The 20,950-nt window shown below is 58.8% G+C and overlaps 1 protein-coding gene across 9 annotated transcripts in view; it reads left to right on the top strand.

Annotated features, from left to right (window-relative positions):
* KNDC1 (kinase non-catalytic C-lobe domain containing 1) overlaps nt 1-20,950 on the top strand; it is a 67,147-nt gene that overhangs the window by 35,827 nt on the left and 10,370 nt on the right. Inside the window, exons 13-27 of one of the 9 annotated variants that reach the window (XR_011441379.1) lie at nt 369-528; nt 603-1,291; nt 1,640-1,784; nt 2,669-2,769; nt 3,546-3,952; nt 9,053-9,082; nt 13,345-13,438; nt 13,532-13,629; nt 13,866-14,086; nt 15,800-15,913; nt 16,803-16,950; nt 17,063-17,207; nt 17,920-18,123; nt 18,724-18,806; nt 19,072-19,222. Coding sequence is in view for 6 of the 9 variants with exons in the window: in XM_023636546.2 (XP_023492314.1) it covers nt 369-528; nt 603-1,291; nt 1,640-1,784; nt 2,669-2,769; nt 3,546-3,952; nt 9,053-9,082; nt 13,342-13,438; nt 13,532-13,629; nt 13,866-14,086; nt 15,800-15,913; nt 16,803-16,950; nt 17,063-17,242; nt 17,920-18,123; nt 18,724-18,806; nt 19,072-19,222 (2,828 nt within the window). In the remaining 3 variants the exon portion in view is untranslated. Of the gene's footprint in view, nt 1-368; nt 529-602; nt 1,292-1,639; nt 1,785-2,668; nt 2,770-3,545; nt 3,953-5,709; nt 6,070-9,052; nt 9,083-13,341; nt 13,439-13,531; nt 13,630-13,865; nt 14,087-15,799; nt 15,914-16,802; nt 16,951-17,062; nt 17,243-17,919; nt 18,124-18,723; nt 18,807-19,071; nt 19,223-20,950 lie in introns of those variants that run through there. The other 8 variants (XR_002806513.2, XR_011441378.1, XM_023636546.2 and 5 more) reach the window with 8 other exon arrangements.

Raw genomic sequence — 20,950 nt, 5'->3', positions numbered from 1 at the left:
ACCCCCCCAGTCCCCATCCCTCCCCCGTCTCCCTCCACAGAGCCCACAGGGTCCCGGCTCGGGGCACCCACTCTGTCCTGCAGCATGAAGAAGACCCTCCTCCACAGGCCGTGGGAGCCCCCGCGTATGGCTGGCGCTGCTGGCCTTGTCTGACACTCCAGCCCTCCCCCAGCACCAGCGTCCCCCTCCCCGCTCCCAGCCGCCTGGACTCAGGCCTCTCTCCCTGAGGTTGCGCTCTCCCCAGCCCTTGGAGATGGGTGGGAGGGGACGCCGGGCTAGGAGGGGCCACCGCGACCTTTAGAGGGAGACACTCCAGGGCGTCTGCAGCCAGCCCTGTCCCCACGCCCTCACCCTGAGTTTGTCCCCAGGCTTTGTGCGCATTGGTGACACCAGACTCATCGCCGTGCAGGGGCCAGTACCTGGTCAACCCTCCTGCTGTGAGGAGGGCATGATGCTGCCAGAGGCGTTCACCTCCGCAGCCACACACTTTAAGCCCATCGTCTTGGCACCAGACGCAGGCGTGGCCAGGTGAGTACTCCCCACCCCCCAGAGCTGGTGGGGTCCGGAGCCCCTCTTGAGTGCTCTCCCCTCTCTCCCTGCAGGGACGCACTCTCCCTGTCCTCGGGGCCAGCCGAGAGGCCCGAGGAGAAGAGAGGCCAACTGGACAGGGAGGGTGATGGGAAGCAGACTCCTGAGGCCCATGGAGTGGCTGCCAGCCTGAAGGCGCCTGAGCAGCAGGCACCTGGTCCCAGACCACAGGGAGCAGCCCCAGAGCCCCTCCAAGACTCAGCGCAGGGGGGCCCCTGCTCCTTACCGCTTTCCCCAGCCAGCCCACCGGAGGGGCTCTCATTGGCAAAGGCACAGATGCCACCCCCAGACAAAGGGCTGGATGAACTGGTCCTTCCTGGAGGCTCTTCCGGAGGCCTCGGGCCCGGCGCCCCAGAGCCCATTGCCCAGCATGGCCTGTGTCACCCTGCCAAGCCGCCCAGGAAGAAGGCCACTGAGGGCCCAGGCCAGAAGCCCGAGGACCCCCCACTAGCCCCACAAGGCCCCTCCCCAGCCACAGCAAGTCCAGACAGCCCCAGGGGCACCCCTATCATGGGGCGGGATGACCAGGGTCACCCCGAGCAGCCCCAGCCGGCTGGCCGAAAGCTCTGTGCATCCAATGTGGACACCTCACCCCTCCGGAAGAGGACGGGCTGCCTGTCGCTGCAAGAGGCCACGCGTCTCATCCAGGAGGAGTTCGCCTTCGACGGCTACCTGGACAACGGGCTGGAGGCTCTGATCATGGGTACCTGGGGAGCCCCAGAGAAGCCCCAAGACCAGGGAGAGGCCATGGGGGGCGCGCAGTGCACTGAGGCAGGGTCAGTGTGAAGGGGACTTGGGGCCACCACCAGGAGGGGCCCCACTCACCTGTCCCTGCACAAACAGCGGGGGTGGGGGGGCAGAGCTGAGCCCCCAGGGGCCGACCAGCAGCAAAGCCTCAAGATGGAAGAGGGTCTCAAAGCCGAGCCCCCCACACCTGGCTCCCCGCCCTGCCCCCCTCAGTTCCTGAGACCAGCCTGGGCTGTTTGGAGAGAGGGAACCCAGAAAAGTGCTGGCCCACTTGGTGACCTGGCCTGTCATTCTGTAAAACCAGGGGAATATATTTATGCCTTGAAAGACCTCACCTTCGCCACTTTCTGCGGCGCCATTTCCGAGAAGTTTTGTGACCTCTACTGGGGGGAGAAGTTGCTGCAGAATCTTTTCAAAGTTGTTAACGGGAGGACGTCGCCCCTTGAGAAGTGAGTTCTCCCCGCACTGTGGGCCAAGGCTCCCCCGACCCCGGGGTCTCTGTGGCCGGGTCCCCGGGACGCCCCTGCGTTCCCGCCCCTCCCAGACCCCGCTGTGTTCCTGGCCAACGGCTCAGCCTTCTCCCGCTGCCCCCCAGCCTCTAGCTCATTGCCCTCCTCAGGCAGGCCATCCGCTGGGGCCCCCTCGTTGGGCCCAGGGCCCGCCTGCCTCCAGAGCTTTCCCTTCAGGCACCAGGCAACTTTGGGCAGGAGGACAGGGCCGTGGAGTCTCACGGGCAGGAGGCACGTCTCCCTGCTCAGGGACCAGCTCCAGGAGACAAAGTGACCAGGAGCTTGGGGTCGGGGGAGGACGTCCCCGCAGGGAACAGCATCTGCCGCCCCGCTGTCCAGGCCAGTGCTGGGTGACAGCTCGCACCCAGCATTAGAAGGTGGGGTGGCTATGGCAGCTTCCCTCTCCACCAGCCCCTGTGGTTCCCACCCCTTCACTGGCCATGCCCTGCTGCCCCCGATGCCTCCTGGTGTGGGGGGCGACCGGGCCAGACCCAGGCCTAGAGGGCCCGACACCCTCGCAACCCTGAGAAGGCTGTCTGGGGACCCCAAGACATCGATGCCCAGAGAGCCCTCTGCCAAAGGGCCCCTCAGTTGTCCTGGGACGAGGATGCTCCACGCAGTCAGGCTGCCCCAGAAGGTGGGAAGTGAGAGGGCTCTGTGGTGTGTGTCCCGGGAGGTGCTTGGGGGCAGACCGCTGCAGGTCCCTCTTCACACCCCAAGGTGTTTACAGCAGGTAAGAGCTGGGGTCCCCGCTCAAGCCTGAGGGAAACCATGGTGTAGTGAGGGCCGAGGGGGCGCCTGCAGTGTCCTCGTTCTGATGGCAGTGCTTCGGAGGAGGCTGGGTCACAGCCTGAGGGCAGCGGCAGGACCAGAGCTCCGAGCAGCTGCTCACCGTCCGGCAAAAGGCCCTCCCTGCACAGAGCGGGTAAGACCCTTGGGCTCAAGGGAGAACTGTCCACGCGGCTTCACCGCCACCCTCGTGGCTGCACAGTTACAGGAAAGGTCCCCCCAGGTCCCCAGGGCAGGGCCTGTCCTCCCAGGGCTTCTGTCCTGTGAGGGGGACATGTCCCCACGCCCGCAGGAGCCCGGGTGGCCTTGGGCTGGGGGTGTGGTGGACGGGGGCGCCTTCTGCTTCCTGGAGTCACAGGACAGCAGCTTGGTGATGGCGGTTCAGATCTTTGCTTGTTTTCTGGAAATATGTGCCCCTGAAAGACCCTGAGGCTTCTGTTCCTCGATTGTTAGCCCAGGACTCTCAGATAACTGGAATCTCTGTAATTTCCCGAAATCTGGTCTGAGCAGGACATGGGTCAGGGGATCAGATTGCGTGGCCCTGGGAGCCAGCGGCAAGGACAGGCACCTGTCCCCCACCCTCTCTGCACATGCTTGTGCGGGAGGTTTAAGCAAAGGAGCATGCTCACACAGCTGCCACCTGCTCCCATCCTCTCCCCACCAAGGACTCTCTCTTTTGTATCCATCTATTTACAAACCATTCAAAGTTCCCACAAACTCCACCCTCGATTCCGTCCGTGTGGCAGCAGGGGATCTGAGGGACCCCCTCCTGGGAAGAGCGCCCCCTCAGCCCTGAGGTCCCTTTGCAACCCCTCTAGAGCGGCTGTGGAGAAGCCTCGAGTCCCCGGCTCAGGACGAGTGGCTGCTGCATAAACAATGAGTGATGGGCTCTCTCCATGAACTTCTGTCCAGGGAAGGAGAAGCCGGCCTCCGGGCGCGTGGGCCGAGCCCCCTGCGCGCCCCCATCACTGTCCGACGTGGACTCAGATGAGCTCTCCCGGGGGAACTTTGAGGTGGGATTTCGGCCTCAGAAGTCTGTGAGAGCTCAGAGGGAGCGGCCGCCCGAGGCCGAGGATCGGCAGCAGGGGGGCGGCCCGGAGCCGGCCGGCGGAGCCTCGGACGCGGAGGCGGTGGCCCAGCTGCCCAAGCCTGAGGGGGCTGGCCCAGCCGTGAGCCCGGGACCAGCCGAGTTCCAGAGCGGCAGCCCAGGCTGGGGCAGCGCCTTCTACGAGGCCGAGTGCTTCGGCGCCGACGTCTGCAGCTACGTGGCGGAGCTGGCGCGGCAGAAGGCTGGCGGGGCCCCGGACGCCCAGAGCCCGGTGAGTGAGGGGCCTCTGTGCGCTGCTGGCGGGGGGCACTGCGCGGCGAAGCCCACGTTCAGGCTGGAGCTGCCATCACAGGCGATGTGGGCACAGTGTGCACGGAGCCCCTGCTGTGTCCCCGAGGGACGCCCACGCAGCCCAGTACCCTGTGTGTGCTTCTGTGGGGGCATTGTGCTCGCTGGCTTGTGTCCTCCGCGTTTGGGGCAGGAAATGGCCTTTCTCTCTATTAGCTGGGCACCTGGTTGCCAGGCACCAGATGCCAGGTCACCTCGTCCTGGCAACCACAGTCGGCCTCAGCCTTGTCTCTGGCCAGGGCGCCCTCCTCCCAGTCAGCCCTCCAGGCCCCTGTCCCTCAGGCAGCATCACTTTGAGATGAGAAAAAAATGCCAGAAGCTCCTGGCACATCGCAATCTGTCCAGGCCAGGCCCTGGGGTCAGCCTGGCCTTGCCTGGGCTTCTCTGGGGGCCAGTGCAGTCTGCGTGCTGTCCGGGGTCAGAGGCAGCCCAGGCTGATCCCTGGTCTGAGGGCCAGAGGAGGCCATAGACTTGAGAGTGGCCAGGCCTGGCCAGCCCCTGTGCAGGTCAGCCCCGCAGGGCTCTGGATGCAAGGTTGCTGCCCATGCCGTTGGGAACCCACCCTGCCATGACCAAGAGCCCCAGTCTGGGCTGCAGCCCCCACTCGGTGACCAGGAGCTCTCACCTGGACTGCAGCCCCCTAGCCAGTGACCAGGAGCTCCTACTTGGGCCTCAGCCTCACAGGCCGGGCCCCCCAGGGGCTCCATCAGTGGTTAGGAGTCTTGCTCCTGGTGCCTCTGCCTGGCCCCTCTTCTCTTACTCTCTCTGTCCTCCAAGCCACAAGCCTCAGGAGAGCGGTGTCTCCCCAGCCATTTCAGCACCATCTGAACCTTTCCTGGGTGTTTTTCTCTTGTTCGCCTCCTGCCACTGTCTAAACCTCACGTCATTACTCAGTCCCAGGCTAGAATGAGATCTGCACCAGCCTGCGTCCTGCGCACATGGGGCAGAGGCTGTGCTCTGTGGAATCACGCGGTTCCCTCTGGAGCAACGTGCTGCAGCCTCTGCGTGTGCAACCTCAGGCTCCCCAACCCTGGTGCACTGGAGGCTGCAAGGACTCGGGCCTCCCATGTGCCCTGGTGCCAAGAGGGCTTGCACAGCAGAGTCACCAGACGCCTGGCCCACATGTGCATGTCCAGCAGGGAGCACAGAGCTCCTCCCACCTCTCAGACCTCGTGGAGGCTGCATGTCACAGCCTCAGAGTCTGGAGCTCTGACCAGAGTGAGGGCGGCTTCCAGCCCCCAGCACGGGCCTGCCAGCTCCCCGGTCTCCTTCCTTCCTTCCACTTTGAGGAGCCTGCACTCCTCCATTCACTTCCCTTTCTTTATCGTGCCTTTGTGCACAGGGAAGCTCTCTCAGAACTGCCAAATGTTCTCGTTTTGGCAGCACTTGGCTCTCCACCTATGGTGGCCTTTCCTGAGAGTAGAAAGCGAGCCGAGGGGCAGAAAGTGCCAGCCCAGCCGTGTGCCATATCGTCCTCCTGCCGTCACGGGAACTGAGGCTCAGGAGCTTAAGGGGCTTGTACAGCAGGTGGGGGGCGAGAGGGGGCAGCAGTGCATGGGGCCATGGCTCATGACAGCCCCAAAACCAGCTCAGACCTTGTAACTGAGTGTGGAACAGGTCCCTCCAAAAACTGGCTGTCCTGGTAGGGGATGCTGAGGCATCTGGGGTCTTCCCTGGCAGGAAAAGCATCTTTGGACGGCGAGTGTTTCTGTGAGGTGGTCACAGAGCAGCGGAGAACAACACAGTCTACCTAAATATGCATTCACACATGTCCCAGTGCTGTCCTCCGACAGGGCCCAGGAGCAGGGGCACCCAGGACAACTCTCATGTGAGATCTCAGCTCCAGCACCATCTCCAGCCAAAGGCACCAGGGCTCCTGGGGGAAACCACTAGCCCTGGGATGGGTGCCAGGAATGCCCCAGACAAGCCAGGAGCACATCTAGTGCCAGAGAGTGTGGAGATGACCAGAACACGTGATGGGGTGTTAGAGGTCACAGGAACCAACTGAGGAGCTCCCGATGGCCGAGGTGGAGCAGTTTGAGCAACGAAAGCAGCAGCACAGGACTGGATTCTCTCTCCAAGTGTGAAGCAAGGACCCTCACGTCCATGCTGATGTGGGTGGGGTTAAAAAGGGAGTGATGATTTCGCAGAAATAGAGAGACCTGTCCTAAAATTCCCGTGAAATGTCAAGAAAGCCTGAATAGCCAAAACAATCTTAAGAAAGTAGGATAAAGTTGGAGAACTGACACTTCTGATTTCAGAACTTACTGCAAAGCCACAGTAATCAAAACAATGTGGTACCAGCATAAAGACAGACCCATAGACCGTGGAATAGAATCGAGAGCCCAGAAATCCACTCTTGCACACACGGGGAGATGATTTCTGACAAGAGCACCAAGACCATAGAACAAACGTGCTGGGAAAACCGGACGTCCACACGCAACGCAACGAGGATGGACTCCTAACTTACACCATTTTCAAAAATTCACTACAAAGTAAAAAACCTAAACATACGAGCTAACACTGTACAACTCTTAGAAGAAAGCATAGGGGGAAAAGCTTCATGCCATCCAGTCTGGCTGTGATTTCTTAGATGCGACACCGAAAGCGCAGACAACAAAAGTGAAAATAGAGAAAGTGAACTTGATCAAAATTAAAACCTTTTGTGCATCAAAGGACACTATCAACGAGTCAAAAGGCAGCTCACAAACAGGAGAAAATACTTGCAAGTCGTGTATCTGAGAAAGGTTTAATATCCATAATATAGAGAGAATGCCTAAAACTCAACAACAAAAAACAGCCTGACTAAAGAAGGATGAAGTACATGAGTAGACCTCTCTCCAGAGAAGACATACACACGGCCACAGTGCGCAGGAAGACTCTCGGCATCATTGGTCATCAGGGAAAAATCACAATGACAATAAGGTACCGCCTCACACCCATTAGGATGGCTATTATAAAAATTTTTTAAAAAACAGAAAATAACAAGTGTTGGTGAGGATGTGGAGAAATTGGAACGTTTGTGCACTGTTGGTGGGAATAAAAATGTGCAGCCACTGTGGAAAACAGGATGACAGTTCCTCAAAAAATTAAATGTAGAACTACCATGTAAGCCAGCAACTCCACTTTAGGATATATACCCCAAAAGAATGGAAAGCAGGGACTCAAACAGACATTTGCATGCCTGTATTCAAAGCTGCATCATTCACAGTAGCCAAGAGGCAGAAGCAACCCCAGTGTGTATCCACAGATGAATGGATGAAGAAAATGTAGACTATACACATGGTGGAATATTATTCAGCCTTTAAAAAGGACATTCTGCCACAGGCTACAACATGGATAGACCTTGAAGAGATTGTGCTAAGTGAAATAAGTCAGACACGGAAGGACAAATACTATGACTCCACTTACATGAGGTCCATCAAGGAGTCAAGTCCATAGCGCCAGAAAGTAGATGTTGGGCCCCAGGAGCTGATGGAGGGGGATGGGAAGTTAGTGTTTAGTGGGGACAGAGTTTCAGTTTGAAAAGTTGAAACAGTCCCGGAGACGGATGCTGGTGATGGCCGCACGACGACGTGAATGCACTTGGTGCCGCTGACCTGCACAATGGGAAATGGTTATAATGGTAAACTTTATGTTATGTATATCTTGTCACAATAAAAATATTTAAAAATAAAAATATAAAAATGAATTGAGGGGCCGGCCCTGTGGCCGAGTGGTTAAGGTCACGCGCTCCACTTCAGCGGCCCAGGGTTTCTCCAGTTCGCATCCTGGGTGCGGACATGGTACCACTCATCAGGCCATGCTGAGGTGGCATCCCACATGCCACAACTAGAAGGACCCACAACTATGTATACAACTATGTACCGGGGGGCTTTGGGGAGAAGAAGAAAAACAAGATTGGCAACAGACATTAGCTCAGGTGCCAATCGTTAAAAAAAAAGAGAGAGAATTGAGCAGGAAAAAGAGGGGAGGGCTGAGCATTGGTCTTGGGGACTGCAGAGTGGAACTCGAGCTTGCATGTGCCATTTCAGTTGACTCTAAGTAGATGGAGAAGAGAGTCGGGGGGCGGCATCCTGTTGGGCTTCCTTTGCCTCCCCAACTCCGAGTCTGGGCGTCCACACCATCCCACCTGCAGCCCCATTCAGTCACGCTGACCTCAGCTGGACCATGAGATGGGAGCCCTGCTGACCTCGGCCCAGCGAGTTGTGGGGACCAGGGGTGCCCCTGTCCCCCAGGAATGGAGGACACGGCCTTTCAGAGGCAGCTCGCTGCGCCCCCACGGACTTCCTAACGGCTTCATCCCAACAATTGCGGGGAAGGTGGGATGCTGGGAGTCCAGGAGTGTCCTCTGATGTCACAGGTCACTCTCTGATATCACAGGTCACGTCCTCTGGTGTCACAGGCTATGTCCTCTGATGTCACAGTCCATGCCCTCTGATGTCACAGGTCACATCCTCTGACATCAGAGATCATCCCCTGATGTCACAGTTATGCTCGCTGGCAGCAGTCACGTCCTCGTGGTCAGGCAGCCACATTTCCAGCCAGGTGTTATACTCAGGGCGGTGGAGGGGGCGTGTCCTCGAGGAAACTCAGTGTGGTGTCTGCAGGTTCCCTGCGCAGTGCCAGGTGTGGGCTTATGGGACCCTTTCCTCCATCCTGTGCTGTCCTCGGAGTGTTGGTCCCTTGGAGGGAGACATACCCACTGTGAACCCCAGGTCACCCCTGCGTTGCACCTAGATGTGGCCTGGGAGACCAGCTCAGACTAGAAGACCGTGGGGGCTGTCCTCATTGGGATGTGATCCTGTGGTTGGGACGAGGTTCCCTGGGCTTCCGGTCTCTGAAATGTGGGCTAGGCCCCAGATGAGTCAGCCCCAGCAAGGGCGCTGGGGCCACACCTGGTCCCACCGTCACGCTGCGGGCAGCTCCTGTGGAGGTCGATCTGGTGGTTTGGGGGAAGCACTGTGGGGCGGCCGACCAGGAGTGACCTTGTTTTTCCCTTTGTCCCTGCTCACCCGGGAAGATGTCTCTCCTGGAGCCTGAGTGCAGGCGGGTGAGTGTCCTGTGCTCTACATCCGAGGTAGGGGGTCGGGGGGTACCCGCCTGGGGCCACAGCTTCATGTTTCTCTCCGAAAACCCACCGTGTCTGTTTTGAACCAGGAACCTCATAAAAATGGAAGGCATTAAACAACCAGTGAACACGTTTCCACATTTGCTACCCAAAAGAGCACACGTGTGACAGGCCAGGCACTGTGCCAGCGGAGCCGCTGGAGGGCAGATGTGTTTTCTCTGTTCCTCATGGTCTGTGAGCAGCGGCTGTCCACCCAGCGTGTGCTGACTGTGTGCCTGCCGTGGCCGTGGACCGTGGCTATGTTTCGGCGTGCCCAGCACTGTGGACACCACCAAGGCTGGGAAGCCGGCATGGGCCGGCCTCTGACCTCCCAGTCCGCGTGCTTCCTTTTGCTTCGCCTGCCGTGAAAACAGGCTTTGCTTTCAGTATTTAGGTGAATGGCACTGATTTCAGTTCATCCCTCTTTTTCTCTCTTTGTCTACAATTTCTGATTTTTCCAATTTCCTTCTGATTATTGTTTTCTTTGTCTGCTCCCCAAAATTGCTCAGCCCTCGGGTCCATGTAAATCCAGTAGCCACTATGCATAAATCGTGCCCCAGATCATTCACATTTATTTCTCTGACTGATGCTGCTTTAACTCTGTGAAAGATCCTTGGCCCGGTTAGGCCAGGAGTCGCACCTGAACTCCAGCGCTCCTCAGTGTTTTGTTTGGACCTAGGGCCCCAGGAAGCCTGTGGTCCATGTTTGCTTGGGCTTATGTGGGGATGGCCGTGGGCGTGATGCCCAGCTCGCATGCTTTCTTCTCCATTGTCTCGTGTGTTGTGTGAATTTTAGTTCACATAGGTTTATCTTTAAAATCAGTCAAAACAGTCCTTTTCAAAGAATTGGTATGTAGTCCAGTAACGTGAGACGTGTTGCTGACGAGCTTCAGACCCAACTTCATATACTGGAGTCATCAAGACACTGACCCAGAACCAGGGTTCGAGCTGTATTCGACTCAGTGGCAGGCACTTCCCAATGGCCTCGATGCCCACAAACTCTCCGCCGGGGGTTTGTCAACGTCAGCAGGCATATGGAGGTGGCCTCCGAGGGTGCTCTCCCCACTGCTGTCCCGGGCCTCGAAGGAAGGAGGAGAGCCTAGGGGCACAGGGCTCCGGGCCGTCCAGTCCCTCTCCAGGCTTTGGGGAATGTCAGCCAGGGTCACGGCCATCGTTCTCGGAAAGCCAGGATCACAGAGAGGTGTGAGGATGCGGAGACCCTCAGGTCTCACTCAAACAGACGTCCAGACAGCAGAGGATGAGTCCTGCTGTGGACACAGCTCTGCGGGGCCTCTGCATTTACTGTGGGTCTCGACCTGCACCATCTTCCAGAACCATCTTCCATGACGGAATGTCCCGGATCTGTGCAGTCCATGGGGCTCCCCCAGCCATGTGTGGCTACTGAGCACTAGAAGTGTGGCCCATGTGACAGAGGAACTGACTTTTCTGTTTCATTTTAACACTGGAGACACCACACATGGCTAGTGACTCCCATGTCCAGTGCTGCCCCCAGCCCCCCGGGGGCTCATTCTTCCTGCTCCGGGAGCTGGTGGCTGGGGTCTGGGAGCTGTCAAGTGGGGGAACCGGATTTGGACCCAGGCTGGGTACCAGAGCCCATGCTCTTCTCAAAACACTGTCCCAGGAAAGTGGTGTCTCAGAGCTTTGGGCAGCTCGTAGCGCCTCGCGTGGAAATCTCCATGTGGTCTGAGTCGACTTTCTCTGTTTGTCTCCTTGGAGACAGCCTGCCCGTGCTCCCGATCTGTGACATCCTCCCCCTGCACTTTGCACATGGCTGAGCTGGAGGAGGAGCCGGAGGTCTTGAGGGACCTGGTTTAACAACCGAGATTTAACAGAGGGACGTGGTTTTGTGCTCATTCTGCACCACCTCCCCCACCGCTGCCCTGGCCTGGAGGTGCTGGCCCTCTGTGGGCTGTAGACCATCTGTGTGGCTGTCTACTACTGTGTTGCTAGAATACCAGTGCATGGAAGAAGACGGCCACCTGAAACACGTTTTCAGGAAAATCACCCGTTAGAGGGGCCGGCCTGGTGGCATAGCAGTTGGGTTCACACACTCCGCTTTGGTGGCCCGGGGTTCACCAGCTCGGATCCCTGGCGCAGACCTAGCACCCCTTAGCAGGCCATGGTGAGGCAGGTGTCCCACATATAAAATAGAGAAGGATGGGCACGGATGTTAGCTCAGGGCTGATCTTCCTCAAAAAAAAAAAAAACAGATCACAAGTTAGAGGGGATTCAAATGTTTAAATAAAAATACCACCCGCATTTTTAATTTTGCAAAATTGTCCAGAAATAAATGCTATCAACAAGGCAAAGTCCTTGTCAGAGGGTGATGACCTTAGGGGAACGCGTGTTTGATCTGAGCTGGTTAACCTCCCTAGAGGCAGGCCAGGGCGCACTGGCTTTCACACGAACACTCCTGTCTGTGTGGCCACTTCGCCACCTCAAACCCCCTAAACAGGAAGTCCTTTCCCAGGAGCCTGAGCTGTCCCTGGACCCGCGCCTGCCCCCTCCTCTGGCCCCTGGCCCCCAGCCCAGCCCCTTGCTGTGGCCTGCTCCACACCCTGTCCTCCTGCTGCAGGAAAAGCCAACCTCAGTCACAGCTGAAGACCCACTGGAACTCAAGGCCCAGCTTACAGGGGTCCCAGGCTTCCCAGACCCCTTGCTGCCCCGGAATCACTCCCTGCTCAGCCCTGGGCTGGGGGGCAGGGCACAGGTAGGCTAGGCTGTGTGCATCCTCTCCACGCTGAAGGGAGGGCGTGTCTGGGTTCTAGTAGTTTCTAACACTCGTTGCCCTGGCAGGTGCTGACCTCGGAGCTTTCCTCCCTGCTCTGTGTGAGGGGAGAACCAGAGCTGCCTCCATGGGACCAAGGGGGAGATGGGGGCGGTTCCTGCACCCACGAGGCAGGCTTGTGGTCTCTCCTGGGAGCCTGCGGCATCCTCTTCCTGGAAACACAAATGAAGTCCCAGAAAGAGCGGATACTGGGCACACGAAGCAGAACCCAGGGAGCCTCAGCTCCCCTGCAGCCTCAGGGTCTCGGGTCCCCCTTTCCTCGTGTAGACATGACTCAGTGAAGCCCCCATTGTGTTCAGTATTCTGGACAGAAGCCCTGCATGGGCTGCAGGGCCCAGACTCAGCTTCTCGCCATCTGTGGGAAGGGTCCACAGGTCCAGAATCTCACTGAGCACAGAGCAGCCAGGCGGCTGCACCTGTAGGTCCGCATGGTGTGCTCCAGGGGCAGGGCTGTCTGGGGTGTGTTCAAGCTTGGTGATAACAGCAGAGCCGTCCACAGGGGCCCAGGATGCAGTGGTGTGTATGCTGTGCGTGGCTGCAGAGCACAGGGGTCTCAGGGTACTGGCTGCATGGTGATGCTGGGGGCCATGGAGGGACCTCACTGGACCACTTGTGCTCATCGCAGAGAGGGGAGGACAGGACGGACAGCTGCTGCTTGCCAAGTGGACCCCGCCCTGGGGTGCCTGGAGAACTCTCTAGAAGGGCAGGCTCTGTGGGGATGGGACGAGGCAGGGACAGAGCCAGGGGGTGGGGACAGGTCTAAGCCCCACTCCTCACTCCTCCCCGACTTCTAGTCCTGGGGGACTGCTGGGGGCCTGGCATCTTAGGGGGGCGTTTCATAATGGTGACATGCCACCAGTTGTCTGATGTTCTTTTGGTTTGGGGGGTTTTTTTGAGGAATAATGTCACTGAGCTAACATCTATGCCAATCTTCCTCTATTTTATGTGGGATGCCACCACTTCATGGCTTAACAAGCAGTGCTAGGTCCATGCCCAGGATCTAAAATGTGAACCCCGGGCTGCCAAAGCAGAGCCCGCGAACTTAACCGCTACACCACGGGGCCGGCTCCCTGGCCTCGTTTTTTCACATGGGTCTTCGAATCTACTTCCAAATACCAATTTACTGAGATATTTATTTATCTTTGTGCCTCGGTTCCTTGTTTCCTTCTTAGAAACAAAACTGGGTTTCTGATCCCAGCTCTCACGCACAGATGTTCTTTCTGTTGCTGCCGAAGGTTTTCCTCTGAAGCGCTCCTTGTGAGCCACGTGCGTGCTCGCATGGTCCCGTGTGTTCCGCCTTTTCATGTTGTGTGCGCTCTGGGACAGGAGGCAGGTGTGCTCCGAGTGGCCCTGCAGACGGAGGGCAGCCCTGGGCTCACGTGCTCTCCCCTCAGCAGGAGCTGGAGCAGCAGCTCGTGATAGAGAAGAGAAACTACCGGAAGACTCTAAAGTTCTACCAGAAGCTCCTACAGAAGGAGAAGCGCAGTAAAGGTAGCTTCGGGCCCAGACGCCAGGGCCCGGGGTCAGGCGGACTTGCCCCCACGGGTCAGGGGCTGCCCTGTGCTAACTCTGCCCTGCCCCCAGGCTCCGAGGTGAAGACCATGTTGTCCAAACTGAAGGGGCAGCTGGAGGAAATGAAGTCCAAGATGCAGTTCCTGGGGCTGGTCAAGAAGTACCTGCAGGCACGTCCGTGCTCCCGCCCCCTCCCTCCTGAGGCCGTGACTGCCCCGTGGGCTCCCACTGTTAGAACCTTGGAAATCAGGACATGTTAGGAGGTGTACAAACATACTCTGATTTGTGAGGGGCCACAAGCAGTGCCACCCCTTTGGGTCAGTGGCCAGGTGACTGGGCCCCCGTGTCCCACACGCGCCTGGTGGCAGCAGGTCAACCAGACAGCGGTGACTCGCTCTCTTGCCAGGTCATGTACGCAGAGCGGTGGGGCCTGGAGCCCTGCGCCCTGCCCGTGATCGTGAACATCGCGGCGGCCCACTGCGACACGCTGGACTTCAGCCCCCTGGATGAGTCCTCGTCCCTCATCTTCTACAACGTCAGCAAGCACCCGCATGGCAGCAGGCAGAGGAAGGCCCGCGTCCTTCAGGCCGGCACACCGCTGGGACTCATGGCATACCTCTACTCCAGGTGCGCCCTGTGCCCCTCAGGCCTTTTGAGAGCAAAGGGGAAAAGGAAAGAAAGAAATGGGCCCCAAGGAGGTAAAGGGGGAAAGTCTCTGCCCTCCCCCAGCTGAGACAGGCTGCACTTTTTTTTAATTTAGAAAAAATTTTCATCTGAACTTTAGGTAGCCCGGTGTTAGCGGCCACGTGCCTCCCTCACAGAGCCCCTGGCCTAAGTGCCCCAGGCCCCGCCAGGCACTCACCTATGGACCTGAGCGTCTTGGTCTTGAGTGTACCTGCCCTGTCCCTCGACGTGGCACCCCCGTCCCGGTTCTCAGGCGCAGGACCACCTCCCCGGCTCCCTTGATCCAGCGGCCTGGCCTGCTCCTGGACGTGGGGCCCAGCCGGTCAGGGTCAGGTACAGACCGGCTTCCCAGGCAGTGGTGGAGACTTCATCCCAATCTTGGCTTCTGGGGACTCGTGACACTACTTTGGAGACCCTGGGGTCTTCTTTGAGCTGGAGGCTGTGGTGACCCCAGAACTGATAGCCAGGTGTCAGCAGGGGACGCAGAGGGAGGCTGCCAGGGGACAAGGGTTCTCGAGGGCCAGGGGACAGCAGGGCCATCCTCCCAGGACAGCTGCCTCCTCCCACGCACCCCGTTGTCCCAAGCGGGGCCTCCTGCCATCCATGGGCTCCATGCCGACTCTCAGACTCAAGCCTCAGCTTCATCCTCTGTAAGACGTGTGCATCGCACATCCACCACTGGCCCACTAGGCTGTTACAGGAGACGTGTGCACATGTGCTGTGTGTACAGTGTGAATGGTGTGTGTGCATGTGTGTTGGAGGGGTGTGGTGTGTGCGTGTGTGTGTTGGGGCGTATCATGTGGAGCGTTGTGCACAACGTGTGTGCACACCATCTCCGGCGAGGGGCGGGGCTCATCCCTGTGGATCCTGTGGGCGTCCCTTTGCAGGGCAGGCTGGGCCGGTAGCTGCCTAGTCCCTGGCCTGAGTCTGGTCATAGTGTCCCCGGCCCCAGGGTGACCAGGTGACTGGGCTCCTTCATTCTTAGGACGCAATGTCCTCCTCTCAGGAGCTAGGGAGGGGGTTCTGGCCAGGGCCCCCCACCTCTCTTTCTCACTCCCCGGACTCAGTCATGGGGGGGCACCCCTTAGGGTGGGGGACACGGCGAAGAGGAGGACCCCCCAACTTTAATGAAATCGAGAAGTTTGGGGCAGGAATTGTCGCTTCTCTTTCCTGATGCAGCGATTTCCAGCTCGGGGGTGGAGTCACTGCCTGAGCACAGCAGTTTCCTGAAAGAAAAGGCTCTGGAAAGAGATGCTCACAGCGAGGGGCCCTAAAAACTGATGTTAAGGAAAAGTCCTCACACTTGAGATAGTTGGGAAATTCTAATGTTATCAGCTCCCCACACACTCCTTCCATTTCTCCCAGTGGTTCTCCTGCCCACCTCTGTCCCAGCAAGGACACCCACATATACACGTGCTCACACACATTCACACTCACACTCGTTCACGCTCACACCCTTAGAATTCACACACACTCTCGCTCTCCCATTTTATCCCGGAGCTGCTAATGAAAGCTGAGGGCAGCCAGGTCTCCCCTCTTACCTGAAGCACTGGTGGGGTCCAGGGGGAGGAGAGGCCTCCTGGGACCGGGACTGGCCGCGGGCAGGTGGGGGAGCCGCAAGGCCAGGCCGCGGCCTCACCGCCCACCTCCCCCCAGCGACGCCTTCCTGGAGGGCTACGTGCAGCAGTTCCTGTACACCTTCCGCTACTTCTGCACGCCCCACGACTTCCTGCACTTCCTCCTCGACCGCATCAACAGCACCCTGTCCAGGTATGCTGCCACCTCGGCTCCCCGTCCCCGCCCTGCAGGGGGCGACACAGCCACGGGGCAGACCCCGGGGCACCTCCTTAGGCTGTGAAGGATGAGGAGTCCCTGTGACGTTGACAAGGACAGAGGTGGAGCTCGGCCGAAGGTCGAGGCGAGGACAAGGCCTCAGAGAAAGGAGCCAGCGGTGGCAGGAGAGCCAATGGCTGGGAGAGGCCCCTGATGCCCATGGAGGGGGCAGATGGTGGGGACAGGCACAGGTGGGAGTCAGACGATAAGCGATGAGCACCAAGGCGTGAGGCAGGAGGAGGGTGCTGCCTGAGCGAAGGGGTGGTGGGTGGTGGCTGGACACACTCTGGCCTGTTCTCCCAGCTGGCCTGTCACCCCCCCCGCCCCCCCCCCCCCACCCCCGGCCACACTTCTCTCACCAGGACTGCCCATCCACGCCCAGGCTGGGACCCAGGGGCAGCCTCAGGCCGTCAGCATCAGGTCCCTCCTTGGGGAGGAGGGAATCACAGGAGACCCACTCCCCTGCTCCCTCCACATGTGCAGCCAGGCTCCCACCCTGCCTCTCCAAGCACTGCTCTCACTGCTGCTTTCTGCCCCCCCTGGTGCCCTGGGGGCGGCAGGTGCTCCAGGGCAGAGCATGGGTGGGGGTGGAGGAGAGTGGCGGGCCCCTGCTCCCAGAGGCTGCCTCTCTCTTCTGTCCGCAGGGTAGGGCTGAAATAACCCCTCAAAGACAGAGCCGCATCCAAACCCCATGCACGCTCCTTTGCTTGTTGGCATGACCCCAGGCGAGGCACCTGCCTGTGCTGGGCCCTCACGGCAGCAGACAGGCCTCTCGATGCTGGCGGGGGATGCTGCACAGCTGCGGCCTCTTCCCATCTGCCTCCAGGGCCCACCAGGACCCCACCTCGACCTTCACCAAGATCTACAAGCGGAGCTTCTGCCTCCTGCAGGCCTGGGTGGAAGACTGCTACGCTGTGGACTTCACGAGGAACGCTGGGCTGCTGGGGAGACTCGAGGACTTCATCTCCTCCAAGGTGACCGCTAGGCAGGGCCTGCAGCCCCCATCCCGCTGAGGGCACACTGTGGGAGGAGGAGCCACCATCCCCACCAAGGAGGCAGCAGTGACCACCCTGTGCTTCTGCCCAGGTCCTGCCCCTGGACGGCTCCGCGGAGCACCTATTGGGCCTCCTGGAAGTGGGCATGGACCGGAGGGCCGAGGGCGCCCCGCGCAGCACAGACCTGGAGGACCCCAAGGAGACCGAGGAGGACACCAGACCCCTCAATGCCCTCTGTAAGAGGCTCTCAGAAGACGGAATCTCCCGGAAGGTGGGGGCCTTTCCCAAGGGAGGGCCTCCCAGGGCAAGCAGGTGCCTGTCCCTGAGCCTAGCCTGCAGGACATGATGAGTGCGTGCACACACACATGTACACGAACACTCAGGCACATGCACACAAGCACACACCTGCTCACACGTCATGCACATGCATGAATGTGTGCACACTCATGCATGTGCGAGTGCACACTTGCACACAGACATGCCCTTGTACACACACACGTGTAAGCACGCATGCATACACATACACACACACTCCATGTTACAGTCCTGGGCACCAGCCCTCTGGGGCTGCCACTTCCTGTCTCCTCCTCACCCTCGGCAAGGACAGCAGAGGAGCCTGGCCAGGCACTCAGATGCCCTCACCTTCCTGACCCTCAGGCCAGAGATCCAGTGGAAGAAACCACTGCCAGGAATTGGCCTGGAACAGGGGTGGGATCTGAGGGGACCTTTCCATAATCTATGGGAACAGCCCCAAGTTTCAGCAGCTCTGTCCAGGGGGAACTCACTCAAGTGACCAGCAGGTGTCCTCCAGCCAGCATGGCTGCGGGCGGGAGGGCTTTGCTCTGTGGCTCTAGCTGAGTCACTCTGAAGGGTCCTGGGCCTGGAGCCGGCCTGGGTCCTCCCCCCGCCCCTGTTCCACCCCCTGCCCTGCCTGGCCTTGCCCTGCAGAGCTTCCCCTGGAGGCTGTCCCGGAGCAACGGGCTGGTGCTGCCACACAAGGAGCGCCAGTACACTATTGCGTCCGCCCTGCCCAAGCCCTGCTTCTTCGAGGACTTCTACGGCCCCTACGCCAAGGCCAGCGAGAAGGGGCCCTACTTCCTGACCGAGTACAGCACCCACCAGCTTTTCAGCCAGCTGACACTGCTGCAGCAGGTGAAGGGGTCCGCACGGCCCAGCCAGTCTGGCGGCAGCAGGCCCCTGGCTGGAGGGCAAGGGGGCGTCTCGGGGAGGGACGCTCTGGCGCTCACAGGCCCTGAACAGATGTTTGCTGGAGGGACACACAGAAGGGCAGTGAATGGGGCCAGTTGCTGGATGCTCAGGCCCAGGGGAGGCCCCAGGAGGAGCTTGGGCTCCCGTCCCACACAGGGCACACAGGGCCCAGTCCACAGGGTCCTGACACTCCCACCTCGCCAGCACTGGAGGGCACTCTGCGGGCCTCCAGGGGGCGTGGGCCTCCTCCCTCTTGGAGCTGGGCGCCCAACAGGGCTCAGGCATGCCCCTCTGGTTCCGTCCTGAGCCCAGCCCCCAGGCATCCCCTTCCCAGGCCCACTGCCATCCTGGGTCCCCATGTCACTTGGCAGGTGACAGTGACCCAGTGATCACGACTGTCCAGACATCAGGAGTCTCCTGGGCAGGCGCTGAACCTGTGACTTCAGAGGTGCCCCCCATCACCCCCAGCCCCCAGGGACACTGCCTTGACCAGGAGGCCTCCGGGGAAAGTGCCCTGAACGTCTGTGTCCTTGTCTCCTGCAGGAATTGTTCCAAAAGTGCCATCCCGTCCACTTCTTAAACTCACGAGCCCTGGGCGTCATGGACAAAAATGTGGCCATCCCCAAGTGAGTGTCCCCCCCGGGGTGTCTGCCCCGGAGTTCTGGAATGGGGGTTGGCGGGAGGGCTTGGGGTCTTCACTTAGGTGTCTCGTGGACACTCTCCCCTGAAGGGAGATGCTGGTGTCAGGAACAGCCCCGGAGCCAGACCCTCCCCACTCTGCAGAGCCTGACCTGCCGGGCCGCCTGCACCCAGAGAGCCCCCTGCAGCCCCAGGGCCGGGAGGGCCGCCTGCGCCCGTCCTCGCTGTGATGCGCACCTGTGTCTCTTCCAGAGCCAGCTCCTCGGAGTCTCTGTCGGCCAAAAGCGGCAGCTTATTTCTTCCCAACTACGTCCAGGACAAGTACCTGTTACAGCTTTTAAGAAGTGCAGATGACGTCAGCACCTGGGTGGCTGCTGAAATTGTGACCAGCCACACCTCCAAGGTTGGCGCCTCCGCAGCTCTGATGTCAGAGCAGGGTTTGGGTCCAACTGCACGGGCAGGCAGCACCTCCTGTGGCATCCCAGTCGTTAGGTTCTCCACGTGCATGGAATCCAAGGACCCAGCAAGGCGAACGGTAAAAGCAGTGCCACAGCTTTAGCCACGGTGACATCAGACACTGACCAGCTCCGCAACATTCACCACCTGTCACACCCCAGCCTGACATGGCTCTTCACTCTACTGGGGATGCACACTGGCTCTGGTCCACCACAACAACCCCCTATCATCTGGGGAGCCTTTACATGTGTGCACGCACACACAGTCTCACACATGTGCATGCTGTCATATGTACACAGTCTCTCACACTCCCTCTCACGAATCCCTCACACACAGTCCATCACACACCGTTGCTCTCACACACATCGTCCCTCTAACACACAGACCCTCATAAACACAGTCTGTCACACACACAGTCCCTGCTCAAACACACACACAGCCCCTCACACACTAAGTGCCTCTCACACACAGTCCTTGTCACAGACACAGTCCCTGTCACAAACTGTCCCTCTCAGTCTTTCTCTCACAACAGTCCCTCTCAACAGTCCTCACATACAGTCCCTCACAAATGCTGTCCTTCTCACGCACAGTCCCTCTAACACAGCCCTTCATACATATAGTCCCTCACACACACACGTTGTCTCCTACAGACAAACCTTCTCACACACATTTCTTCAGAAAGTCACTCACACACACAGTCCCTCGCACACATAGTCCTTCTCACACTGTCCTTCCCACACACACAGTCCCTCTCAACACTCCGTCAAATATCATCTTTCCCACATACAGTTCCTCTCTCACACACATTACCTCACACATAGTCCTTCAGACACACAGTCGCTCACACACATATTTCCTTACACATCCATATCCCTCTTGAAACATAGTCCCTCTCAGTTTCTCCCACAGAGGGCCTCACAAACACAGTCCCTATCAGAGCTCTCACACACAGACCCTCACACACATACAGTCCCTCTCAGTCCCTCACACACATACATCACACGCACAGTCCCTCTCAAATACAGCCTCTGTTGTTCACAGTTTCTCTCACACACATACACTCCCGCTCACATGCACACATCTCACATACCTTCCCTGACACATTCCTCTCACACAGTCTTTCTCACGCACAGTCGCTCTCATCCACAGTGCCTCTCACACACACTCCCTATCACACACATTTCCTTTCACAGACACGGTCCCTCTCACAACCTGGCCTTCTCTTCCACACTCCCTGACACACACAGTTCCTCACACACACAGTCCCTTTCACACACGGTCCCTCTCACCACAGTCCTTCTCAAGCAGTCCCTCTACTCACACAATCCCTCTCCAACAGTCAGTCTCATCCAGTCTTTCACACACACACACGCCCTCTCACATGCAGACATTCTCACACATAAAGTCCCTTTCACAGTAGTCCCTCAGACACTCTCACGTACGTAGTCCCTCACAAAGTCTCTCTCGCATATAGTTCCTCCCACACACACATCCCTCTCACATAACCGTCCTTGTCACACAGTCCTTCTCACTCAGTTCCTTTCACACACAGTTCTCACACAGTCCTTCTCAGCTGCACCCATAGTCTTTCACACGCATATTCCCTCTCACACATAAAGTCCCTCTCACAAATAGTCCCTCAGATATATCCCTTGCACACATAGTCCTTCACAAA

The sequence above is a fragment of the Equus caballus genome, chromosome 1 (genome assembly GCF_041296265.1).
Source record: "Equus caballus isolate H_3958 breed thoroughbred chromosome 1, TB-T2T, whole genome shotgun sequence".
Classification (NCBI taxonomy): domain Eukaryota; kingdom Metazoa; phylum Chordata; class Mammalia; order Perissodactyla; family Equidae; genus Equus; species Equus caballus.
This window is presented reverse-complemented; position numbering and strand designations above follow the sequence as displayed.